The following is a 27537-nucleotide window of genomic DNA, read 5'->3' as shown; positions in this document are numbered from 1 at the left end:
ATCAGTAGGAAACAGTGGTGCTACCCCAGTTTTTCTCATTTTCTTGTAGATTTTTGTACTTAAAAATGGTAGAATTGTGACTAACATTGGTTTTGTCTGTGATGAATGTTTTACAGTTGCATTTCTCTTCTAATTCATGTGCATTTTTCAGTTTGGTCCTTGAACAGTAGCTAGGAAGTTTCCTGGATTATTAATTTCTGTCTCTGTGTTTTTTCAGATTCTGCTACAGGTCCTCATTTTTAAAGTTCTGTACAGGGGCAGTGTACAATCAAATGCAATATGTATGTATTTGTATGAAACATTTTTGATTGCTTTGCAAAAAATACTAAAATGTTATATATAAGAAATACCAATGCTTTCATTTGCTGTCAAAGCATTTCTTATACTAAGCAATCAAGGAGGTGCCCAGTAAATCCAAATTCCTTTGGTTCCACCTTTTCTGGGTGAGAGCAGTGGATGTTCTCCCTGCAATGGGCACACAGAGGCAGAGTGGGGACAGCCAGGGCTGGCTTGGAGCTGTACTGGCACAGGGGTGGCCAGGCTGGGGCTCACTCAGGTCACCAAGGGCAGAGTGCCTTTCCTGCCTCCTGGCACTTCAGTGGGGATGGGTGTGAGGAGTGACAGTGCTGATGCACAGCTTGAAGAGCCTCCATGCAGAATAAATGTTTTCTAAGCTTACCCCCAGTTGTGCCCAGCTCTGGGGTGGGAGGAGCTGGCTTATCCCACCCTTACACTCACCTTCCTGCAGTGTCTGCTCGAGCTCAGAGCCAAGGTGCTGATCATCTGGGCATGTTGTGCTGGACAGCAGCACCCAATCCTGCATTAAATGTCTGCCAAGTGGGCTTCCAGTCACTGCTGGCTTGTGCTGATTCACAGCAGCAGAGTGGCAATGAAAACATTTGTGGTAGCTTCCAGCCCTTGGAACTGCTCACACCCGTTAAGGTGGCAGTAGCACAGTCTGATTGAAATGCTGCAGTCAGGAATTAAAAAGGCAGGAAGGAAAAGACCTTTTTACATTCCCTCACCAGGCCTGATGCTAAATCATCTTTAGGGTTGTGAGGCAGTGTTTCTGTTTCCTTTGTGCAGATGTGCCTCATTTCAGTGAAAATACCTTTGTGCACACCTGTCCAAAGGAAGGAAGACTTTCACCCTCAGTTTCTGTAATGCTGTCAAGTGCTCAGCCATCCTGTGTTAGTTGCTTATTCACCTGGCACTTTGTAAGTCCTGCCCGAGCAGAGCAGAGCCTGAGCTGTGCTCTCAGCAGGGTGGCTGTAGGAGAGGTGGTGCCCCAGGAAGGCTCTGCCTGTCCTCAGGTGTTTACCCATGGCTGCCTGCTGTGGAACCTCTATGGACCCCAGGTGACTGCTACAGCTGAACTGACAGGCTCACAGGTCACTTGTACTTGAGCCTTTTGTGCAGCTCCTGGGTGGGAATGAGGGAGGTGCTGGCAGAAGAGCTGGGATGCTTTTCCTGGCAGAATTCAGCTCAGGAGCTGAGCTGTGCTGCAGGAGTGCCTTGGCTGCTCAGCAGCACGTGTGCTTAGACCTTGTGCCTGTGTCAGGTCACATTGTGCTGGCCAGTCTGGGGTCATTAAGGGGCTTGAGCACCAGCTATTGTGCATCTCTTCCTCCACATAATAAACAAACCTTGAGGTTTATTTATAGGTTATTATGGAGAGAGCCTTACTCCCATGCTGCATTTGTCAAGTGCTTTGGAAGTACAGTGTTTTTAGGAGTACAGACTGGCAGCATTGGTGGATCTTGCTGTCTCTGTGGAGTATCATCATTTCTTGTAGAGGAAAGAGGATGCTGCATTTTGTCTTCTGGCTCGTGCCTCCCTTTCTCAGCCAGCCTTGGCCTGTGCCTCTGCATCCCCCATTTCTGAGGTGTTGGCTGCTTCACTTTCCTGCCCCTTGGTGCTGTGGGACTGGGCTCTGGGAGCACCATCTGCCCCACAGCAGCAGTGTCCCCCTGGCTGAGCAGGGGAAGTGCTGTTAGCCAAGTCTGCAGTGCAGGAGAATGGGGCACAGTCATCCCAGCCAGCTGGGGCACTTGGAGAGTGGCAGAGCCATGCACAGGAGCACAGAACAATTCTGTGTTGTTCTGCAGTTAGGTACTGCTGGTGTGTTTGGCATCAGTTCAGAGCTGCTTGGGATTTGAGATTTGGAGTTGTAGTGAAGAGGAGATACATGTATTCATCAGAGTCACTTTTTTCTGTGCAGTTCTGGGCATGGTTACCCCTGACATACAGGCTTGCTGAGCACTAAGTCATTATGCTGCTCCTCAATGGAGAAAGTAACATTTTGGTGGCCCTTGTAAGGCTTCAGCTGCAGATTCCTCATGTCTGTCAAAATCTGACCTTGTTGCTGTTGGCAGGAAACATCCCTACCAATTAGGCTTTTATGTCAATTTAATATCAATTGCAAGTTAACTCATGGATTTTTTCTTTTATTGTGTCTTCTGAAAGCCAAATGAAAAATTGGGAAAGGTGCCATTGGATTTTAAATAAGAATTCACCATTGGTTCATTCTGGTTTTTTTCTTTATTCCCCTTTTTTAGCTGTTGAGGCTACTTACTGCTGTTTTGCTTCTCAGAGATATTTTTCTCCCTTATCCCATGACTTTCTGGGATCTTACAATAAAGCAACTGCCTTCAACTGCAGTAAAGAGCATCTGCTCTTCATGCTGAGGAAATGTCAGTACCTTTAGGCATCAGGACAGGACAGGGCCTCTTCTCTTAGAAAATCAGTAAGCACTGGCATATCAAAGATGGCCAGAAAAGAGAATTTTCCCCCATTCTGACTGAGGGAGCCCCATGGTGGATCTTACATAGGCTTGGGTCAGGAGGCTGGGGAGGGTTGGTAATCTAAATCACACAAATCTGAAAGCAGCATTTTAGGAAGATGGAAAGACTGATGAGCATTTGAACTTGGAACTTGTTTGTGGAGGTTTTGTTAAGTCAATATACTGGTTGGGAAGCAATATCTGCTTTTTAAATGTAGAAGTTTAGCCATTTCTAGAAGCTGATTATTATTTAGAAGAAATGTATAATTCTTAAATAAGACAAAAATATTCCCTAAATAGGTAAAGGACTAAATGTTTATCTAAGACTGCAATAACATTCATAATCTTTTTTCCCCCTAATCTATTTTACTAGACTGTTTTGAGGATTGTGGTCCTTGGCATATGGGATTACATTGAAAACAAAATAGAGGTAAGCTCTCTCTCTTGGTACTGTTTTCCAGGCAGCCCCAGTAAGACCACGAGGAACTGCTTTAGATGGCTTTGTTATTAACCTGTGCAATACAGTATCTTTTAAGGCAGATAAATACACATATTCTTTTCATTATGTGCATTATCAATAGCTGAGTGCTGCAGTCCCTTTTTCTGTGAGAGACTCAGAAGATTGCAATATTTGAAAATATTTTATGAAGGGAGGGATTTTGGTCTTCTTGCTCTTTGTGTGACTTTTGTTGTTAGAGCTGTGCTGGTCTGACAATACTGCTACCCTGAAATGTAAAAACTGTCACCTGAGTTTTATATCCCCATTGCCATAATTGAGTTGAAATTAGTTGAGTTAGTGGAAGAATTGCATGTAGTTTCCTGGTAGTAAATACTAGTTTGGCAAAACCCCCATTTTTATTATGAAATTGTTTTGATAAACACTGTAATTACTGCCTCAAACTAAAAATTATGTAGAATGTATATACTCTTGTAGAGAAAGAAAAGGAAATTCGTGTGTAATAAATAATACATAATCCTGATTTGAGCAGAAATCTGGAGATCAGGAAAATTAAAAGCTCTTTCTTGATACTACCTCATAAACCACTACTGTGCAGGAAGAACCAGAAGACAATCTGGGTGTTTTTGGAGCATAATCAGTATAGAGACTTGCATATTTTGTAATGAAGTTGTAAACATTTTAACTTGTTTTGCTAAAAAAAATAAATGAAACTTAAATAGTTGATTCAGAGTTTCTTATAACTGAGGCTAAATGGAGCAGTTTCTGAGAATTCATCTTGGTAATTTGCAATAGTGATACTTTTACTGCCCATTGAGTGGCTGCAGTAAGTATTTCTTTTCAATACACTGAATTGTTATACACAGTTCTGAATATGTAGTTCTCACAAAAATCTGTGCCCTGCCTCTATGCAAACAGTTAATCAGTGGGCCTTGGCAGCAGGGGAGGCTTTCAGCAGGAATGAGAACGTGGTGCTCTGTTCTGCTCTGCTGGGCCAGTGTGGGACAGGCACAGCACTGCTGCCACTGTGCCCTGGAACACATTTGCTGGCTCATTTCTGTCTAATGCTTTGCACAATTGCTTGTTCTGATCTAATCCCAGTGCAGCCAGTGTCACATGAATCATTCAGAGCAGTCCCAATTGTCAGACTCCTCACAAGCTCCTGCCCCATGGAAGTGAGAGCAGCCTTTCTGTCGGGGTGCACAGCCCTCCCCACACGTGTGGTGTAGCCAGGACATGGCCAAGAGCCATCAAATCTCTTGGCTCCATCTTTTTCTGCTTGTCTTCTTGATCTCTTCATTCAGACAATAAGATCTATGGGCAGGGACTGCCTTTTCTTTAGATGACATTATGCCAAGTAACAGGTAATAAATACCAGTGATGATAAAACTCTTTGGCTGCAATAACATTTAGACTATCACTTCTCCTTGGGGATTTTGGCCAGTATTTCCAAATACCTTTCTCTCCCCCCTCCCTTCCACCACAGTTTATCTCTCCTCACCTCATAAAAAGCACTGAGGAATTCTGTTGTGCTACCCAGAAAGGATGCAGCCTTTCTGTGGCTTGGCCACCTCTCATGTCCCTTTCAAAGAGGTACATAATTGCATTTCTTTTGGACAAAGAGAGACTCCTTCCAGGTTTCAAAGAGGAATGGCAGGGATATGATTTTAAGGAAAGGTTTTAAAAGCTGATTTCTCTCAGGTGTTTGATGGTGCTGTCATAATCTTGTCCTTGGCACCAATGGTGGCCTCAACAGTGGCCAACGGCCCCAGCAGCCCGTGGGATGCCATCAGCCTTATCATCACTCTGAGGATATGGAGAGTGAAGAGGATCATTGATGGTGAGTGGGGACTCACTTGTGACTGCAACATCACCTGCCAGGCTGGGGAAAAGAGGTTTTAAAAATACAGGAAGATTGCTTGCTACCACTGTTCCTGTCATTGTCCTTTCTCTTGCATTTTGCTAGCACTGAACAGAAGAGAGTTATGGCTCCCATGGAGGAGAGTAGGTCTGGAGATCATGGCTCTATCTCCTGCTCTCTAGGAGCCTTTATAATTTATTGATTGGTTTTCCTGTTAGGCAGCTTCCTATCCCCTGTCCTGTAAAGTAAATGTCCTTACCTGCTTTATGTCTCTTGCCACCAGTTGTCATTCCTGTTTCTGCAAAATAATTGATTCTCTGCTTTGCTGGTATTTGCTGCACCCTCCTCATAACCATACAGCCAGCTCTGTCTTGGGACTTTCTTTTCTCAGTTTTTGTCAGTAAATAAGTTTTATGTGGGATTCCAGGAGGATTTTCTTGCCCTGGGGATTCCCAGCAGGAGTTGCTCTCTGCATGCTGTACATCCTGGAAATAAAGTGCATACTGGTGGTGTTTTGCAGAAACCTCTGTGGGGATTTGCCAGGGGAGATGAAAAGTCTCCAGCAAGTCAAGGTTGCAGAGAGCAGAGTCTGGACTTCAGTGTAGATTACTGTGTGCTCAGCAGCTTCAGGCAGCTTAGGGAAAAGAAATAAATGAATGGCCATTTTGCTCATGTGTGAAAAATCAGAGTTAAGTTGTTATTTTGGGTTTAAATGTCCAGGAAACTCGTTCAGAGTTCAGAAGAGGTCAGAGCCCTCTGATTGAAGCATAAAAGAAAATTGCAGGATTTTGTGTAGCTTCAGAAAACATTAATTGCAGTATGTATTGACCAGCTTTCCTGATCAGTGTGAGTTTGCCATAGTTAAGTCAGGAGAGTCAGGAGCAAAATTTCTAGAGCCATTCAGAAAACGTACTGAAAACTGGGCTGTAGCTTGAAAAGCCATAGAAGATAAATGCCCTTTTTGTTTCTTCAAAATATCTTTCTTGGTCTGCTGTGTTCATTAAGAACTGATGCCTTACCACAAAGTCTAGGAATTAAATTCTAGGTTAGGGCTGTGGAATAGTTCTTTTTCCTGAGGGAACTGTGCTGTCAAGGTTTAGAGGGAATGGGACCGACTCTAAAGAGAAAATCCTCCTATCCAGTATTCAGGAAATCTGTGGTAAACCCTGGGGAAGAGCTGTACTAGTATGGAATCTGGGAAGAGCAGGCAGCATGCATTTCAGTTCAGCCAGGCAGATGGAGGTCTGACCCTGCATTTCCTATGATAGAAATCCTTCCCTGAAAAATGTACTCTAGTGCTGCTTCTATTGGAAATACTCTGGTTCTCCAGATGCATGGGAAAGGGATGATGTTCTTTGGCCTGTAAAGGTTTTCTTCCTGATAAAAAAACAAATCACAGCTGGGTTGTTTTAAGTGTTATTTGTGTTTTCCAGCCTATGTCCTTCCAGTGAAAGTGGAGATGGAGATGATGATTCAGCAATATGAGAAGGCAAAAGTTATTCAAGATGAGCAGCTGGAAAGACTAACCCAGATCTGCCAAGAACAAGGGGTAAAGTTCATTTCTGTCTTTATTTACACATATCTTGCCAAGGCAAGTCAAACAGCTCATGTACTTCGCTGCAGGCTGAGCTTTGAGAAGTACCACTGGGACTTGTGCTGGGGGTGACAGGTCTCAGTGCTAAGGAAGCTTTAGCTGCAGCCAGGATATTGTCAGCATGGTATTTGTCAAACAGCAGTCAGCTGCCTCTGCTGCTGGGCTTGTGTTTTCAGAGGTGAGGAAAACAAATGTGAGCAGCAGAAAATAAATGGTTCCAGTATGTCATTTGTTAAATGAGAATAGCTAGCTTGACATAGTACTAACATACAAAAGCCATTGTTGGAGACTGCAGCTAGCATTCCCAGGAAAAGGATGTGCAGTTTAAAGAAATGAATTTCCCTGCTTTAAATGCAAGAGGTGGCTTCCCTGTAGGTCAGTCAGAGACTCCTGGCAAGCTCAGAATGTTGCAGTAGAAGCTTCTAGTTCCTGGAAGCAAGTCAAGATTTAAGACTCTTCCCAGGCCCCCAAATGTTCAGTGATTCAGTCTAGAGGTAAGGGAAGGTGAAGTTTGAAATATCTCAAGTGAATATATTTTACATGAAAAAGGTGTAAAACCATTTTTGGGGCAATGAGCCAGGAGTTTTTGCCATTTGTCTTATGCAAATGAGTTCTTGACTAACTTGCTTTAAAGTAGAAAGCAGGGATGGATGTTGAGGCTTGAGATAAGTGAGTGTTGAGGTGACCATCAGACCACAACAGGATGATCCCCAGGTGATTTACTTCTTGTTTCAGTGAAAGGGGAACTATGACATATGGTCCAAATAAATCCTGGAGATTTCTAGCTTCATCTACCATTCCTGGCTTGTGGCAGGTACTTTTGAAATACAAAACCATCAATATTTGGGTCCCCAAACGTATTTTAAGTTGAGGTCCAGATCTCCTGGATGTCAGCCTAGGGTTCTGCAATGAACTGCTGCTGGTGGTGAGTTGCTTTGTCTGTGTGATGCATTAGGGAGAGCTATAGACACTGTGTCATTTCATAATGCTGCTTTTGAGTCACTCATATTAACCATAACAAGTTCTAAACCTAAGGTTGGCTTCTGCCAAAAATTAGTAAGTGCCAACTGTGTTGTCTTGGGTGGCAAAACTGCTGCCCTCTTCATAACACCTTTGCACAATGATACTTGGTGATTTGGGTTCTGTCAAGGTTGTGGAATTGCCAGGTAAATGGTATATACCCCATTTTACCAGGGAGAGAAATCAGTGATTTCTTGAGTCCCAGTGCAGTATTTTGTCTGTCAGACCATATTAAAGGTCTTGACAATCATGAATTGTAAAACATTGGTTTTTAGGAACTTTGCTATACAGCCAGATAACACTCTCAATCTCTAAACAATTTTTGATGTTATAGTTTCATAGTCTGATCCCAGCTGGGGTTCAGGAGCAGCTCTTGCTGCTCTTCATTCTGAGCCAGGTACTCCTGAATGTCTGACCAGAATCACCCTAAATCTGAGCTCTGATGGTCACAACCTGCACAGCAAGCAAAGAAATGCTGCACTGGGAGAGGAGTCAATCTGAGAAAACAGAGCAGGTTCTCTTGCAGCTTTCAAGTGTCATCTGCTATGGAAAAATACAGTCTATAGAAAGATGACAGCATGCTAAATCCCTCTTACTGGCCTGACCTGCTGCCAAACAACTGTCTCAGCTGTATAATATCAGGTAAATGTACTAATTTGCTGCAGTTAGTAACATAAGACATTGACAGGAGTACTGCATCCTTTATTTGTAAATTATTAGCTTCATAATTCAGTCAAGAAAAAGTTGTCAGCATTATAATATTCCCATTAACATGCTGTTGTGTACAGCATCTGATGGGGAAAGTGGCTCCTAATGGTATTTAATGTCTAAATTTCTGCCAGGTTTTTGCTTTTTCGTTTGATCATCTTTCCTGAGCTTTCCAAAGGATTGCTGGTTCCTGGTGTTTCCTTGTGCTTGTCTGTTTGGGGAAGGTTTGCCTGCAGAAGGCTGTGCCAGGAGGGTTCCAGGCTGCCCTGTGCCTGTGGTGCCAGCGGTGCCAGGGCAGGGGGTGCTGGGGCAGACAGGTCACCCTGGTTCCCTGCAGCCCAGCAGGGACTCACCCTGGGCTGCACCTTTGTGACCACACTGGCATTAATAATTGCATTTATTCAGTAGTTACAGGTGGGGCTGAGAACATTCCTGCTGGAAAGGTTTCCCAGCACTTCCTTTGCTGAGGGTTTGGTTTCTTACTGCTTTGCTGCTGCTCAGGCAGTTGGGGTTAGAATTCTCAGGCTCTGGCTTATTCTGCAGAAGAAATGATCTTGAAAGTTTCAAGCAAAGTATTAATTATTTTGTTAGAGGAATTGGGAAAAATAGTTAGCCTGTTTTGCTTGGGATTTAAAACAAAAATAATTGGTGGCTGGTTTTCTGAGAAATCCCATGCTGATTTGAAGATGGTGCTTAATGCTAGGCAGACAAAACCAGGATTTCTGTTTTAAAAATTAAAAGCAGGAAAGATACAACTTCCCTTCATCTTTTTGAATTCTCTTTCTTTTGTCAGTTGTGGGTTTTTTGACCAGTGATGGTGTATCACAGCTATAAAGTACATTTCCATTCCTGACTGACATTGGAGATGTACTTTTGCAAACGTGTGCTCTTTCCACATGTTGCTTTTTGGCTAGCTGTACATCTGAAAAACAGAATATATTTATAAATTAAACTTGCACAGATCACCACTTTGTTCTCTGTAGTACTCCACTGCAGCTGTTTGAGTAGTTTGCTTTTTATTTATTCTCCATTGGCCAAAAGAAGAAGTTATTAAACAGGAATGGAGCACGAGGGATTTCTAAAAATGAGTAAAGGTAAAAGGAAAAGTCTCACTGCAGTCACTGTCAAGAATATGCAGAGTATATTGCTGATGGTTTTGCTTTATTGGAATAACTTAAATTGCAAAACAAAGTTCCAAAGTTTCTTTACCTACAAATTCCAGTCAGAGAAGATTGCTCTTTTTCTCTGGAATCACCTGTAAAGGAATTTCCATTTGTGATAATGGATATACTTACCTGATCTTTTCTGCTTAGCTTTCAGAAGAGTCATCCAGCTGAACACAGCCCAGCCAGGAGTATGTGCTTATCCTTGTAACACCAGAGCTCCTTTTCTGTCAGTTCCTGCAGAACTGGGGTTTTCAGCATTCTTACCAGTGCAGCAACTATGGGAGCTGTAATTCCTTTTTTTATCTTGGAATATAATTTGTACAACAGCTGCCAGTTTAATGACAGGGCTATTTAGCTGGTAAAATTACCTATCAGAGAAATAACGTATGCTATCCTCTCACAATAATTTTAATTTATTTCTAACTACCAGTCATTTTCTTGGTGGATGGAAGGCAGCCAAGGTCATCCTGTGTTTTATTCTACACATAAATCATTAGTTTGCAACTGTCTCCTGATTTTTATTGTTACCAACAATGGCTAAACTAATGGAAATAAACATTGGATTGTATCCCAGTGGTAGATGAGTTTTAGGGCAGGGCATTCTGTACAGACAGCACTAATAGAATTGAGCAAAGTTATTGCTCCTGCATTAGACACAAATAAGCTTCTGGCTAAAATGTTCATTGATCTCTCAGAAACTATGTCAGTCCTAGTCTGTTGTTAGACCATTAAAGGGGAATACTCCATGATTCACTGCTCTTTTCAAGACTTACATGTGTATTATAAAATATCAGCTAGGATGGGTGGCCCACTTAATAAAACCAGGCATGTGAAAGGAGGTGTTATCTAGAGCTCCAGGTAGGTCTGTCAATTGACCTGCTTAGAAATAATCACCTAAGGCATCATTAGAGTGAGGAGGTGCTCAGGAGTGCCCCATAATTATTTCTGGTTTGTTTCCTGACAAAATATTGCCAGGCTTGTGCTGCAAGAGGACATGTAACAGATTTTGAAAATGGTAAGTTTAAATTTCCCACTGATGAATTTTCTCTTCATGCCAGACAATCTAGTTACTCATTCTTCTATAAAGTGTTCTGTATCTCCATTTTTCTTGGTAATAAGTGTATTTTCACATCAGCCACATTTATTATTGCACCTTTGTTGCTGTCTCCAGCTCCATCGTGCTGGGTGTACCCAGACAGTTCTCAGAGGTGCACGGTGACAGTACACAAGCATGGCATGGGCAAACTTCCTGTGAAATCCAAGAACAAAACATTTCCATTGTGAGAATGGGCAAGCACTGCAGCATCTTGCCAGGGAGGTGGTGCTGTGTACACACAGCCTGGAGATGGGCAGAATTTGAGAGGACAGGCTTTCAGCAACCTGAGCTAAATGGAGCTGCTTTAAGCAAGGTGTTGGATTAGATGGCCCTCCCAGTTCCATTGCAGTTTTGATTATGCTGGCATTCTATGAAGTTTTCAAAAATACTTTTTTCATTACAGACTATGTTGGAACTTAGTGGTGAATACCCACCAGAAGCTACCAAAGTAGGTGTAGTTAAGGAACATGAATGTCCTGCGTGTCAGGAGGTGCTTTACCTTTGTCTCCTTGGTCACAAGTTATCTTCTACACAACAGCATTTCTTTGCTCACTGGATCTCTTTGAGATTTGCAAGGTTCTTCCACAGAACTGATACCTATGAGTTAATTTAAGCAAATCAAAGCATGTGTTGAAATTTATATGCTTTTTTTTTGTCATCTGATGATATGTACAGTGTGCTCCTGCCCTACAGGCTGAGGAGAGGATGGTGTACCTGAAGTACAGACCATGGTTTCCTCAGTCCAGCTGTGCTGCTCCAGGTCTCTGCTCAGATTGCTACATCAGCTCCTACTGCAAATAGAAATTCAACATGTTACCTTGGCCCAGAATTTTACCTTAAAAAGACTGTTACACATACCTCCTAATGATTTATTTTAGCTCCTCTGGACTGCCTGAATGCAGTCAGAGCAATCTCATTAGCTCTTGTACACATTAGAACTGCTTGAGGTCAGTGTGCAATATAATCTCCAGTAGATGGAAGCACCTACAGCCTTAATTTGCTCATGCAGCCTCTCGCTGCATTTCACCTGTAAGGAACACGCCCTTAGACCAAACCTTTGCCTTAGGGGCTCCTGGATTCCAGCACCTGCAGGATCCTGGGATACTGCTTAGGAAACAATTCCTACCCAACCAATTCTCTCTGTAGATCCCTTATGAACAAAAACTTTTTCTCGTTTGTGACAGAGGCCATTGGTACCCAGATTCGTGTCTGTAACAGGGTGACACTGGCACCCAGATTTGGTATCTGTGAGAGGCTGACACCAGTGCCCAGTTCAGTGCCTGTGACAGGGTGACACTGGCACCCAGATTTGGTATCTATGAGACGGTGACTCCAGTGCCCAGTTCAGTGCCTGCCACACCAGTGCCTCAGTCCTGTGGCTGTGACAGGGTGACACTGGAGCCCAGTTCGGTCCCCGTGCCCGCTGTGTGCCCGTGCCCGCTGTGTGCCCGCGCCCGCTGTGTGCCCGCGGTTGGTGGCGCGGCTGCAGTTCCCGCTGCGCTCGGCAGGTGGCAGCAGCGCCGCGCGGCGGGCCCGTGTCCCCGGGTCAGAGCCGAGCGCGGCCCTCACGGGTGTGCCCGGAACCGCTGCCGGCCCTGCGGCCTGAGGGCTGGCAGGACCCTGGCAGTACCCTGTCAATACCCTGGCAATAACCTGGCAGTACCCTGGCAGTACCCTGGCAATAACCTGGCAGTACCCTGGCAGTACCCTGGCAATACCCTGGCAATAACCTGGCAGTACCCTGGCAGTACCCTGGCAGTACCCTGTCAATACCCAGTACCCTGGCAGTACCCTGGCAGTACCCTGGCAGTACCCTGTCAATACCCAGTACCCTGGCAGTACCCTGGCAGTACCCTGGCAGTACCCTGGCAGTACCCTGGCAGTACCCTGTGCTGTTTGGAAACGCTCACTCCGTCCCAGGAGCTGTGAGTGCACCGGAGTCTGGGCTCTCCCCGTTTCTCCTTCACACCTGTATAACGCACTGAGGCGTTCAGGTTCTGATTGTTACAATGCTCAGCAAACCTTGTAAATGCTGAAGCTCCTTGAATTGGATCTGATGCAGACATAGTTATTGAGCTGATTTTCAGCTAGTTCTGTCTGTCTGTGTTAAAAAACACCTGCCAAATTTTTTGTCTTGCATGAAAAAAGGAAATCGTACCATACCTCTAGGCCAGAATTAAGCATTTCAATGACAGTTATTTCTTTTTCTGACACATGTGAATGTTTTTGGGGGGTGAAATGTAGAAAAACAGAAATTATGTTTAAGCTAGACAACATGAAAAAAATCACCAAATTTCTTTTTTGGCTAATTTGTTTGAGTGCATTTCTTCCATTAAACCAAAGGGGTGTCTGAAAGGGTATCTTTCTCTCTTTAAAGGTGGAATGTAAGGTATTCCTTGTGATTCCTTGTTTTGTTTTCAAGTAAAGGATAAAACCTGAAATTCTCTATGTTCATATTGGCACAAGCACCTTGAGGTTCAGGATGCTTCAGGCTGGCTGGGAACAGAGTTAGCAGTGCCAGTTCTTCCTAGCAATAGGTTAACACAATAACAAGAATCTGCCATGGAGGCTTCATTGCAGGAAATCAGAGAGCAGGGCAGGATTTTGCATTTGCTGATTCCACCTGACTCCTGACTGCCACTGCCAGAAGATCTTTGGTTAAAAGCAGTGAGCACTTGCAGCCAGCTGTTTGCAGCTGGACTGCAGATGGAGGAAAAGCTGTGTGCTTTGTTAGAGCCCTGGATTAGCTGCTTTAATGGGATCTGGAAAGCTTGAGCTGCCCTTTGGCTTTCTAGATTGGAGTTTTGCAATAGGCCTTCCAGTTAGTGTAGTTCCTTCCCAGCTGCTCTGGAAAGCAGATAGTGTCCAGGTGTGGCAAACTGGAATCCCTTTTCCTTTCCTGAATCTGTGGAAATTCTGTCTGGTTTCCCCTCCCTGTGTTTGCACCACGTCTGACTGCAGGGGAGCAAATGGGGTGTGGTGATGGCTTCCAAAATCTGCCAGTGAAGCAGATCTGAGTCACATCTGAGGCTGAGGCACAGCCAGGTGCACTCAGCCAGGGCTGTTCCACAGCAGTTTTCCAGCATGGAGGTGCCAGTTCCATGTGTGCTGTGGATGTGCTGTGGCACTGCTGTGTCCTCCTGCTCTGCCGTGGCTCTGCAGGCCCTGAGCCAGGGGAGGCTCAGCAATGCCACATTTGAGTGTTTGCCTGTTACCTCATTTGTGTTTCCCTCTCCAGCTCTAGAATTAGACATGGCTTGGTCACTGCTGTACTACTGATTTTAAAGAGTTACTCTTTTAAAGAGAAACTCTTCCTTGCAGCCCCACAGCTGTGCTGTGTGGCACAGAGAGTTTTTTCCTGCTTGTATAAGGGTTTAAAGGGTCTCTGCAGCCTCTCAAAACAAACTGGTTTTCTTCTTGCATTGTAGAAGATACTGGCCATCAAAAATGAAATCTGCTGTATCCCTCAGTCAGATTGTACCTGGTAGCTTCTTGTTTTCAGGTGTCTGCTTTATAACACCAGTCATGAGCAAATCCCCTTGTGGCTGCAGAAGTTCTTTAACATGTTTGAGAGGAATGGCCAGAAAAGTGGCAACCTTCCTCAAGGTTTTCTGCACACTGCTGAGTACAGAAGATTTCAAGTCAGGAGAGGGACTGTAGGAAGAGGACTGTGGTATCCTCCCCTTGTCTGATTAGTGAGGGAGGACCATTCTGGGTGCTGCTCAGAGAACCTCCCCTCCACTGGAAGCCTCATTACAAAGTCTGGTTAGGGATATTTGTCATGAACCTAACTCCCTAAATGCCTGTTAAAAGTGGTCTCTTGCTATAAAGGTTACATGAGGTTTGCAGTAAGAATTGTTAAAATTGTCCAAATTACCTTCAGGACACAGCTGTGCAGAACAGGAGCAGCATGAGGCAGTCATTGTCTTTGGATATGTGAGCAATGGTCTGGCTCACCTTGGCTCTGGGAGAGCAGCACCAGCTTGGACTCATGTCCTGGCTCAACCCCAGTGTTTGTTTTACCAGACCTGCAGTGTTCAGGGATGAGTAACAGGTCCCCAGCTGTAGCATTTCAGCTTCTGGCTGTGCTCACATGACAGACACGCTTTGTGGTGTTGTTTTTTCCTCTAGTTTGAAATCAGGCAGCTGAGGGCGCACCTTGCTCAGCAGGACTTGGACCTGGCTGCAGAGAGAGAGGCTGCCCTGCAGGTCCCACACGTGCTGAACAAGCAGAGCAGCAAGAGGTACAAGGTGGTGGCCACCGAAGACTCGGACGACGAAGGCACCGAGAACATCTCTGAGCTGCGACCTGCACGAGGTGAGAGCACAGCTGAGCCTGCACAGGGGGATCCCACTGAACCCCTTCACTCCTGCAGGGATTCATTGCTGCATCTGCTCTCAAGTGGCAGGAGTTGTTGTATTTGGGAGAGGGTTCTAAACAGAGCCAAAGAAATGGCTACGATGCACCTTCCCAGTGTCCTCATGGTCACATCCATCAAACACTGGAGGAGCAGCAGCCAAATGAAAGTTGGCCAAAGGATAATCACTCACAGGTAAAAGCAAGGATATTGGTAAGAACATTGAAAAACAGTTTAGCCTTTGGCCACTTGCCTTTCTGTGGTTTGGAGAGGACTCCTGCATCAGCTGTGGGGCTTGCCTTGCCTGGAGGCTGTGCTCTCAGCAGTTCCCTAAAGCTGCCAGTGTTGGGCAGGGCAGCACTGGTGCCAGGCAAGGAGGGAAGGGCAGTGTGGGCATCCTGCTTGCATGTCTGAGTGCCACAGGGCCGTGGTGAGAGCACTCTGCTGCCCAGGGTGTCTGTTGGGCAGCTCTGTGCTTCAGGGATAACAGCACTTACATCTGCTTGGATCACATTCTATTATGTAAGTGCTGGACCTGATTTTTTTTCTGGAAAAGACAAAGCTCCTTTCCTGTGATTCATCAGCCCTTCTCCTGCTTTAATGTAATATTCCAGAGGAGACAACACTTTCTGCCTTAGTGCTGTGTTAGTATTCCTTGGGCATCTTAGCTTAATTATTGTGGATCTGTTGGAATACAAAGTTTGCACAGTATCTTTATGTTGGTCAAACTCTTTAGAATTGAAGGCACAGATACTTTAAAAGCTGTTAGACATTTTCAAATTATAATCCTTTCCTTTCTCTACAGAATAGTGAAAGCATGTAGAAAATTGTTTTGTTTTTTTCCACTTTATAATATCTAAGCACTAACTACAGTAAAGCCATTAATTATTCCTGATATGAAATTGTATTTAAAAGCAGACAGTTGAACAGACTGACCCCTAAAATGCATTTCCCTCTTTTTTGTAGTATTTCAGAGGTTTCCCCAGTGGATAGATTATAATTTATGCATGTGTTCCTTGCGGGTTACGTTTGGAACTGAAGAGTGTTGTGCACACTGTAAGGAGGTTTGCTGAAATTTTAGTGCTGTGGAGGTTGGTCTAAAAATTCTTCTGTTCAAGGTATTCCTTCCAACATCCAGGTTAACAGAATTACTCATTATTCATGGCTTCCTGTAAAATGCTGCCCACACTTGCAACAAAGTAAACTCCCAATCTTCAGGATTGATTTCTGCACTTAGGTTACATGATTAGAGGGATTTGTGCTTTTCACTGATAAAAAAGACATTGAGCAAATAAGAAAACATGGATTGCTTTACTTATTGGGTCAGGTGCAGTTATGTTATATTTAAACATTTATACTGAATTTGCAGAATAAATTTCCAGTTCCTGGAGATCATCTGAAAGTACCAGAGGTAATGTTTCTTGTGCCCTGTATTATATATTGCATACAAAGTCTTTGTAGATGCCTTGAGTGCTTGTTTTCAGAACCTAAATTAGGGTGACAGTATTTGAACAAGTAGTTTCTGTGGAATGAGGCAGGCACTGGACAGGAGAAATTCCCTGTGTTCTGCAGCAGTCTGTGATAGTCTGGCATCCCTTGGGGCCCAAGTCAGAGTGCCTGAGACACCCCAGAGCAGCAATGGTGTTCAGAGTGCACAGCCCAGGGCACAGGCAGTCCAGGCAGAGGATTTCACACGGCATCTGGGATTATTTTGCAGTGCTGGCTCAGGGATTGCTTCTGTGTAACTTGGGAATCTCAGCTCACAGCTGGAGAAGGCAGTAAGGATCCTGGGCCAGCCCTGCCTCATTGTTCTCCCTCCCCACCTCGACTGGGGCTTTTCTTCTCCAGCTCTCTGGCACCAGCTTTTATTCCCAGTGATGGGCTGGCAGTGGCTGCAGCAGCTTCCACCATGCTCCCTTTGCCATGCTGGCAGTATCTGCTCATTCTGCACCCTCCTGAGCAGTGCAGGTGTCAGCCAGAGCTGCCTGTGCTGTGCCAGGGGGCAGCAGGGCATGGCTGAAGGTGCCTCCATGTCCTCTGGGTGGGATCTCCCATCTCCCCATCTGCTGGGGCATGTGAAATATCAGAGATGTGGCTCTGCAGAGCACAGGCTGACAAGACAATTCCTGTACTCTCCTGCAGTCACACTGGCTGTGCTGCCTTCAGGGCTTCCCACACCACTTGCTCTGCCTGGAACTTCAGCCACCAATGTTTTAGCCTTTGGGTCAAGGGTTATATTTTGCAAGTTACCCTCCCTGTGTGTCAGACCACATCAGGGATTGCTTTGCAACCCTTTTCTCTAAGCTGTGTTGTTCATCCTTAAAGATTCCAGAGTGAGGGCTGCAGCTAATCATCCTGAGTGCCACTTGGCACTTGTGAGCTCTGGAACATACCTGCCATGGCCTGTTGCCCTGCTAGGGAGAGGAGAAATGAGGGACCAGGTCACCTCACTGTGGAGAGGGAGGCAGCAGTTCAAAGCCACCATTCAGCTGTTTGGCAGAACACGCTCTGATGTGCTGTTCTTTTATGCTCTGGCAGAACATTAGCCCTACATACAACACCTGAGGCTGGGGGATGGAATGGAATGCCTGTGTTTTTGCCAAATGAAACTTTGTCAGCCTTCAAAAAAATCACTGTCTTCAGAGAGCTCTGAATTCTGCCAAACCAGCAAGCTTGAGTTGGCTAGAGAACATACTGCATGAGAAAATGGGATATTCCATCTCAGGCTAATCTTATTTCCCCCATCTGTATTGAACAATGGAAACATTCAGTGCAGAATTCTTCACCATGAAGGGCTGATGGAATGAGAAGGCATTGAGACTTTTTACTCATTTCCCTACCTGGAAGTTTTATGGGACAGTGCATAAGTTAAAGCTCCTCAGGGGCAGCTGTAGCTTGTCTCTGGTATTTACACAGGATTTTGTGCAACCATTTACCACAGCATTCAGTAAAGTCAGTCAGGTAACCCCAGTATCACATGGTACGTGCAGCACCTCTGCAAATTTGTGTAAGGATACACAGTGACCTGCCCCAGGAGAGCTCTGTGTGTGCTGGCTGATCTGGGAGTTTTCAATTCCATGTTTTCACCCAGATTTCCCTGCAGCAGATCTCCTGCTCTTTGTATTTAAAGTGCCTTAATTGCAGGTACAAGACTGGGAGAAGCAAGAGCTCTGGTCAGATGGACAGTGGGCTCTGAAGGAGTCCCTTAACTCCCCAGCTTACATTTCATGCCTCCTCCTGAAGGCCAGTCCTGTGCTCATTCTGGGAACCATGAGCTGGTTGCTGCCTCCCACTTCTGTCTCTGCAGTGCAGTTCACCAAGAGACCTCCTGACACAGGAGGAATAACACTGTGGGCAATGTATGGATATATGGTGTTTCCTAATTAATATGGTAAAGAAGCAGGAATATTTTTCACCTTTAATTTACTTTGAATTGAGGTTTTAATTCTCTTGCCAAGAATTTTATCTCCAGACCAGACAAATGTGAAGGCTGAAAGAGCTTTCAGCCTGCAGGTCAAAGGGTACCAGTATCAACAGCAGGAAACAAACAGACCCCAGAGAAGGGCAGGGCTGGAGGAGCTGCAGACCAGGGCAGAGCTCTGACACTGGCTGCACTCTCAGAGCACTTCAGCTCTGTTTGTGAAGAGCTTGGGCTGAAAGCTGCTGCCTGTGAGTGCACAGCAGCATCGCTAATGATGTTCAGGAGCATTGTGGTCAGCCTTTCTCTGAGAGCAGGGAAATACCCTGAGTGCTCCTTTCTTCTTCCCAGAGATGGTTGCCATTTCACATAATGGCAAATATCATCCTATCTATTAATCTCTAAATTATAAAGGAAGTTCTAAATGATAAAGCAGTTCCTACCCCATACAGTATGTAACTGGTCATGGTGAGAATAACAGCTAATGTTTTCTTGCTCTGCACAAATCATTTTTAGTGTTTGGTATACAAAGTTCCAGGCTTCAGGGAATGCCAGGTTCACAGTGCCCCCTCTAGCCATTAATACTTCCTTCCAAAATTTATTATTCTTTAATCTGTCCCATAACATATGAATTAGAGTCCCTAGTGGAAATTCCTCATTTTCCTGCATATATCATTTTGGTTTTTGAAATTCTACAGTACTGCCATATTGTAAGATTAACATACCACCCTTCTATTCCTTGGAGCAAGAACCGGAACTTCGCATCGCCAAAAACCTTTTTTCACTATTCTGAGTAAAATTTCCATTTTTATGGGGTTAGCAGTAAGTCTTCTGCTTTGGGGGACTGCTGCAATTTATGATCATGCTTTAAAGAAAAGTAAAGCTTGCCCTCCCTGTAGGTACCCGCTGTTTTGTAAGTGAAGAAAGTAGGATATTGGGAGGAGAGCATGAAAACTTGTGGAGCTTCAGAGGGCTTCCCTTAGCATTATTCATAAGCTGTCTGAGAAGGCAAAGCAGGGCACTGGGAAGGATTTTGTCAGTTGTTCCTTGCAAGGCAGTCTATGCTGGTTGGATGCTTTTAAACTCTGAGCCAGTTCCTTTGGTGATCATCTGTTAGTGCTCTAAAAGAACCCTGTTAGTGCAAAACAATAGATAAAAAATAATTTATGGTTATTTTCAAATGCTGAAATGTATCTACTTTGAAGTCTACTCCTGGAAGTGGAGTATCTAAGTGCACACCACTTCAGCTTGACTTCTCTCTAGGTGCCTCTTCCAGGCTTTGTGGTTCTCTGTGCACTGACCAGCCAGGCAGGAAGCAAAGGAATTAAACCTTGAGCAACACTTAGAGAAATGTGTGTGCAGTTAGTGGAGTCAGGCTCTTGTATTTCACAGTCACCAAATGGGTGGGGTGGATACTGCTCACTCCCAGAAGGGGTGAGCCTGCAGTCACGGCTGTGAGGGTGAAGTTGTCTCTCATCATTAGTGTGAAGAGGTGTGAAGACATTGCTGACAGGTAGAGGAGCACAGAACTGGAATGCTTTGCACTGTCCAAGCAGGCAGCCTTTCAGCAGGATCCCTTTCATGAGCAGATGGTGCTCCCCTGACAGCAGCGATTGCTCTGCCCTCTGCTGCCCTGCCAGACGCCTGCTTCTCAAGTGATACAAGTCTTTTCCTAATTCTCAGATTACATTTATTTGTTGCCAGTTTATAACAGTTTGTTCTTGAATCCTTTTGCTTATTTTTTTCTTATCTTGATGATTGTTTTGGTGGCAGCCATATTCTTCCTTAGCTTTGTATTGCAGACTTGGCCAATGTTGCTGTTTCATAGAGACAAACCCAGGTTCCTCTGAGTTTGCTTCAGGCTGACTGTACTGAGCCAGCTCAGATGTGGCTCTGCTGACCCATACTCAGGGAACAAGGTTGGGAAGAGCACTGGGAGTCCCCCAGGCCATGCTGTGCCCCCCTGACACAGAGCTGTGCTGCATCCCAGCCCTGCTCCAGCCAGCTCACAGTGCTCTTGCTGCATCATCTGCTCAAGTGAGGCCCAAAGTCCCCCATTTGTTGTCAGGATTCTGGGTTTCTATCCCAGCAGCATCTGCTGATAATGGAGCCTGTTGCATATCCCAGGTTTCCTTCTGCACAATGACTTTGACCACAGAATGATTTCTTACTTAGAACCAGGCTGAAGCTGTGGCTCTGTTTTCTCTGCAAGCTGACTTTACAGTTGCTCTCAAGATGGAATATCCATGTGCCCAGGCATCCATCCAGCCTCTGCAGGGACTGGATGTGTGTGTGAATTGAACAGTGGTGTGACTACTGCAGCTTGCAGTAATGTAGCAATCTGTCTTAAACCAAAGGCAGGGGAAGTCTCCTGGAAAGTGCCAGCTGGCTGCTCTTGGTTCCTGTTGAAACAGATGAAAGATCTGTTTCTTTAGAAACCTCCTAGTAAAGACTCTTTTCTGGGAGGAAGTTGGGGTGAGACATTACTCTGAGGACTCACTTCCTCAGTGGGAGGCTGCACAGCAGAAAAAAGAACCTTCCAGTTCAGAAAATTCAGCTTGGAGAGACAGAAGGCAGTACAACCAATGGCAATAAAAATATGAAATAGAATACTCTAATCATGAAATATTTCTAAATAAAACCCCCTTTTTAAGGCCTTTTCTTGTATGCAGGGGAGTTGCAGATCACTCATGAAGGCATTGATGAAACAATTAAAGATCACTGTTGAGGCATTACAGAACTGAAAGAGCTCTGCCTTGGGTGGAATGTCATTGATATATTTCACCAAATTTATGAGGTTTTTATGGGGCCGAGAGAGAGAGATTGCAATGTTGTCTCTTGGGTCAGATGAGATTATATGGCACTGTACTCTAAGTAGTTTAGTACTCCCTGAGCCATTGCAGTGTGTGTTTGGAGTCCTGCAGGAAAAGAACAAGCAGATAACTTGGAAACCTTCATCAGACAAAATCCAGTGCTTGTCAGACAGATCCTGACTGAGAGCCCCACGTTTTTTCAATAACTGGGATTTGGGCAGCAGGCAGAGCTGGGCCTGCCCTGCAGTGAGCAGCCTTGCAGGGGAGGCTGGGTTTCTGTGAGATGGGGCAGAGTCTGAGCAGCCTTGCAGTCAGACATTCCCTCTGGGGTGGGAGTTCTGATGCTGTTGGAGTCAGCCCCACTGTCCCTTTGTGGTGTCTGCTGCCTCCCCCTTGGAGCTGTCAGCCCACACTGCTTGGGCAAACTCTGCTGTGGGCTGCAGAGAGCAGCCTGCTCTGCTCCTTCCTTCCTTCCCCTGCTCTGCAGAACTCTCAGCTGAATCCCTCCCCAGGCTCTCACTGCCCCCATGCTCCCCCTCTGCAGGAGGGTTGTAGATAAATCCTTGTTCACCACAGGGTTTCACATGGGGAAAGCTGCCACACTCTTCCTTCTCAGCTCACACCTTCTGGAACTTCATCACATTGGAGGAGATGGATTTATTTCTAGGAAAGGAGAAAAATTAAATCTGGATCCTGGAAATTCCAAGGTGGTAGAAATAAAATAAAATTTTTAAAAGAAGGATTTAAAAAAAACCCATGGAAATTGTGAAAATTAAGTACTTCTTAAGACAACTTCCTTTCTGCAGCTGACACTGGACTAGATTGACAGCAGAAAAACTGTGTAGAGTGTAAATAATACAAGTGCTCAGCCCCTTGTGTAAAAGCTGGTGTTCCCTGCTTGCTCCTACAAACCCCCTGCGTGCCACCAGCTGATCCTGATCCCATGGGAGCCCCACTCCGAGCAGGGACTTCGTCTGGGAACCCCCACAATCCCTTCAGCAGTGTTCTCTGGTGCTGTGCACAACTGTGGCTTTGGGGGTACATTTTATATGCACAGATGGATGCTTTCAGTTGGGTATTTGTTGCATTGTTTTGAACTTCTTTTTTCAGCAATGTAGAATATAATGGGAGATAACTGGAATTGTTCATAACCTTCAATGCCCAAAGCAGCTGAGACTCAGATGAGTTTGTTAATTGTCAGTTTGCTTTAATGTAATGATTCAGAAACTTAATCTGTTGTTGAAATATTTATTCTGCTGCTGTTATTCCATTACTCTTCATTGGTGTTTATTGTAAAAAACTACTTAAGGTTGAAGATATGTATTTTATATTTACATTAAAGTAGGCAGCTGGGAGCTCCCCCAGTGTTGTGTGCCAGTGGTCAACACAGGGCCAGGCCAGGCCAGCTCAGAGGGAGCAGGGGCAGGGCGTTTCTGGAGCTCCTCTCCTGGTGTTTGGCAGTGCCCACTGCTGCCATGCAGAGCAGCCTGGTTCTCTGCTGGCTCGGCTTGGACACAGCTGCTGTGTTTGGGAGCAGTGCCCTGGGACATCCTGTCAGCAGAGTGTGCAGTCCCAAGGGAGCCTTGGTTTGAGCATTGTCTTTGAGACACAAAAAGCAGGTGAGTGACTTCTCCAAGCATTTCCTCTCTTTGATGCAAAGTGTCTTGGCTTTTGGAGAGACTGTACTGGGAGCACCCAAGTACAAGTGTGCTGTTTTCATTTGTGTGCTTAGAACTGGACTCCAAGATGCTGAAAGTGCCCTGCCAGAAGTGCAGCTCCAGAGGCATTCTCTGAACCAGAACCCGTGTCTGTAGCTGGCAGATTTGGTGGCACTGAGAGTATCAATTATGCACGACTGAAATGAAGTGTATTTTAGTAGCAGATAGCTGAAAAGCCTTGCAATGTACTCCTAATTCAGTGGCATTGCCCTGAGCTACTCTGAGGCCTCTTTTTTAAACTCAGACATTAGCACAAAGCACACCTCTGACTGCAGGCATTTAAAGATCAACAAGGGCCGAAAAAGCTTTTAAGATCCAATGAAACCAGGAAAACAACGACATTTCCTTTCAGTGTCAGGTTAGATTGCCTTCTTATGAGTGCAGCTATTTCAGGTACAGAGTGCTTGGTGGTTTGGGTCTTGTTGTGTGAGGAAAGTGTTCCCCAGAAAACATCTGTTTCTTTCACCTGCAAACCGCAATGTGCTGTGATGAGGCAGGACTGTAGCCACAGAGACCCAGGGGATGAAGGAAATCTGGCTCAAAGGGATGAGCACGGCTTTCTGAAACATGGTATCAAAAAGAGCACTTAAAAGGAGAGAGTGCTTTTAGAGCACAGATACACCACAAATTGGGCAGGTCAGGTTGCCTGGAAGCCTGAGTTGTCTGGGCCTGCTGATACTGTTTCTTAGCAGCACTGTTTGCCTTCAGAACAAGAGAACTTTATGGTTTTTTCCACAATGGTAAAATGTTCTGCTTTTCCATAAGATAACAGTAAACCCCCTGTCATCTGTAGCATCTAAAATCTGTACATGCAATGGAGCTGCTGCTTTCCATTCTGTGGTCACATCTTCATTTTTAATTCGCTGCTGAAGTTCAGGTGTAGCTCTCATGCATGTACTAGAGGTTTAGTATTACACCCTTGATTAGTAAAACTATTTATAGTAGGTTTTAAGCCAACAGATAGTGTAATGTTAATATTATGTTGTATACTTATATGCATGTGTTATATACACCAAAATAACTCTTCATTCATGGAAAAGAAGTGACATTATATTTGAAGGTAGGGAATTGCACATTAAAATCATACATGGTGCCTCCCTTTCTCCTGTGGGGAAGGAGGTGACTTGGGGATGTCAGTGTGCAGCAGCAATGGCTCTGTCTGTGCTGGTGCCCTTGGTTCAGCCTGTCAGGAAAAATCCAGGTTTATCTGTGTGCCCTGGCTGGGACAGGAGGCCCCTGCAGACCAGGGAAAGGCCAGTGTTGTGTTTGTTTGCACAGAGTGAGGGGAAATGGCCAGCTCTGTGTCAGCCTCTGGAAAGATCACAGAGCACCTTTCCTTTGGAGCCCAAAGTGCCTCATTCCCAGGCTGGTGCTGCAGAGGACTGTGACAAAGGATAATCCAGTCCTTGGGCTGGCTGCAGCCACAGCGTGGATGGGGTGTGATGCACACAGGCCTTGTAGCCTAAAATCCAGAGCAGATGGCTCTGGGCATGCAGGGAGAGGAAAGCTTTCTGTGGGGTGGGATTCAGCCATGTAATGAAATAAATGCTCTTCTAAGGGCTGCTTTTCTGTTCTTTCAGAGGATGACATGAATAATTACATCAGTCGATACTACAACGAGCCCAGCAGTGGTGAGTGTTGCTTACAAACACAAACATGAGTGCTATGTTTGCATTGCATTGTGTGCTGTAAACCAGGTGAGACTGGGCAGTGCTGTAGATCTGTCCTGGAAATGAAACCCACCACGGAGTCTTCTGGTTTGGTCCCTGGAAGTGTGTGCCAACAGTCATTCTCTGAAAGGCCCGAGTTTGCTCTTGCAAACTTGTGTATTTAACTCAGGATAGTTGGGAGATCTGGGAGGGGTTAATTCCCTGTAGCTGGGCTGTCCAGCTCACAGAGCACTTCAAATGGATCTGAGAATGAACAGTAGGGACAAAATAAATGAAGAGAAAAGAAGTGGGGAGACAGCTTAGCCCAGCACCATGCTGGGAACCTTTCAGAAAGGTTAAACGGAATGGTGGGAAACCTCAGCAGCTGGGCCTGACCCAAGGGCAGCCTTCAAATGGATGTTCCTGGCAGGAGTCCTGCTGGCAGGGGGGGCTCTGCACAGCCCTGCTGGGCAGCACAGGGGGCTCTGCCCGTGCTGGGGGCTCTGCACAGCCCAGCTGGGCAGCACAGGGGGCTCTGCCCGTGCTGGGGGCTCTGCACAGCCCTGCTGGGCAGCACAGGGGGCTCTGCCCGTGCTGCGGGCTCTGCACAGCCCTGCTGGGGCTGGCCGTGGTCTGGCTGCTGGCAGGGGGGGCTGAGGAAGGCAGGCTCTGACAGGTGGGGTATGAATATAACATTTTGTATATATATTAAAAATGTGTGTGTGCTTAAATATAATGTGTTATAACTGTGTATCTCCACATACACATCCCCATATATATTATACAGAGTTATAGGAAAGAAAACAATGTGTGTGTGCCTGCATATGCATGTACATAGAATATACACAAGGTATGTGTGTGTATATATACATGAGTGTATTACATACTTTATATATAGTATGCATACATAGTGGAATATAGGCATATATAGATATATTTCTCTATATAAGGATATGCCTAGTATATATATAATGTATGTGTATGCATATAAATCTATACTGTGTTCTATATATCCATATATATAGTTATACATATCTGTATACACACACAAACCCAGATACATATACATGGATAAAGATGTAAGTAAACATACATGTTTCTACATGTATGTATATAATGTATCATATATGTCTCTCCAAACATACACACATCCCCATATGGGTATTATGTAAGCAGATTTATACACATATGAAGGTATTTTTGATTTTGTGTCTGCATATAGGTGGAGCTTTATCTAAATATAAAGACGTGGGAAAGACTGTGTCTCTGTACATACTGAGATATTTTATTAGAATGCATATATTAAATGTAGAAAGGAGTGTGAGAGGTGGTCAGAATATATGTGTATATATTATAGAAATACATGTGTATATATTACAGGAATGAAAATATCTCTCTGTATAATGTATGTATATCTTTAATCCTGTATATAAATGGAAATAGATTCATATGGAACTGAGGCTACATAAATACTAACCAGAAGGGAGTGTGAGTGTCTGGTTGTACGCCCAGCTGGCATTCAGTGGGATCCAGGCAGGCTGGAGAGGGGGGCTCCTGAACACTCCCAGTGCTCAGCAGGGCAAAGGGGAAGCCTGGCCCTGTCCCTGGGCACTCCCCAGCACGAGCCATGGCTGGGGATCGAGAGCAGCCCTGAGGAAAGGACCTGGAGATGCCTGCCCTGCTCTGCCCCACCTACAGAGTTGGCCCTGACAGGATCAGCATCAGCTCAGCCCCACCTGCAGCGCTGCCCCAGCAGGATCAGCATCAGCATCAGCAGGACCTGGAGCTGCTGCAGTGACTCCGAGACTCCGAGGAGGCCCCGGAGCTGCCCTGGGCCAGGCTGGCAGCACTGAGGGGATGATGAGGCCCTGGCACAGCCCTGTGGCAGTGCCCAGGGTCAGGCTGAGCACCCTGGGATGGTGAAGGTGTCCCTGCCATGGCAGGGGTGGCACTGGGTGGGCTGGGAGGCACCATTCGGTGACTCTATGAGCACATGGATATTGTATTGAATACCTACACTGTATCACTGGGCAGATAGATGTGCTTGCTGAGGATGGCTTCTGTGTGTGTTCATAGATCAGGATATGTGCATATGAATATGGCTGCAGTATGGTCCCGTGTAGTTAAAGATCTGTAAAGGCATTTGTACATGTTTGTGTCTATAGATTCCTGTTTTATATGCATTACATTTATATGTGTGTGCATATGGAGCTGTAATGTATGATGTATCTCTAGCCACATGCATACATGCAGAGCTGTGTGCTTGGATGGGACTGTGTAGTCTGTATATACATACATGCAGTCTGTACACAGTCCATATAAAGGTACTTGCAGTGTGGTATAATGTCTATCCCATATATATAGGGATAGATGCATATTTATACATGTGTGAGAGAAACTGTATATTCATATTTTATATATCTTAGGTCATATAGGGGCTGTGAATGGCTATATACATATATTTTTAATATGTATCATATCTGTGACATAAATATGGATCCGTCTTTGTGTATCAAGTATAATATATTATTAATTATATCCCCATATATATAAATTCCCCACATAGACACAAAGGGGAAAAAATGTCCATATATTTTATTTTAAAACATAATTATATCTGTTTTAGAAGTGTGTATAAGACTTTCTGCATATACATCTCTTTTTAATCTATTTTATGCATGTTATTATATCTTACATATAAAAATATACCTTGTTTTTCTATAATTATATAAGCACATAGAATTTTATATATAGGCTTATCCTACATCTGTATAAATGTATAGAAGCTATTTATGCATATATATGCAGACAGATACAAAGACAGGTAAAGATCTGTGTACTACTTTAGTACTTTGTATATGTATAAATATAAGTAAAGATACATATATAGATACAGG

At 44.8% G+C, this 27537-nt stretch overlaps 1 protein-coding gene across 2 annotated transcripts in view; it reads left to right on the top strand.

Moving 5' to 3' along the window:
- Nucleotides 1–27537, top strand: part of TMEM266 (transmembrane protein 266) — an 84346-nt gene that overhangs the window by 51367 nt on the left and 5442 nt on the right. For both annotated transcript variants that reach the window (XM_036389375.2, XM_054516222.1), the window contains exons 7-11: nucleotides 3156–3212; nucleotides 4941–5079; nucleotides 6534–6649; nucleotides 14816–15002; nucleotides 24572–24622. In XM_036389375.2, coding sequence (XP_036245268.1) covers nucleotides 3156–3212; nucleotides 4941–5079; nucleotides 6534–6649; nucleotides 14816–15002; nucleotides 24572–24622 — 550 coding nt within the window. The remainder of the gene's footprint in view (nucleotides 1–3155; nucleotides 3213–4940; nucleotides 5080–6533; nucleotides 6650–14815; nucleotides 15003–24571; nucleotides 24623–27537) is intronic.

The sequence above is a fragment of the Molothrus ater genome, chromosome 13 (assembly GCF_012460135.2).
Source record: "Molothrus ater isolate BHLD 08-10-18 breed brown headed cowbird chromosome 13, BPBGC_Mater_1.1, whole genome shotgun sequence".
NCBI lineage: Eukaryota > Metazoa > Chordata > Aves > Passeriformes > Icteridae > Molothrus > Molothrus ater.
Note: the sequence above shows the minus strand (reverse complement) of the source record. Positions and strands in the feature narration are given on the sequence as shown.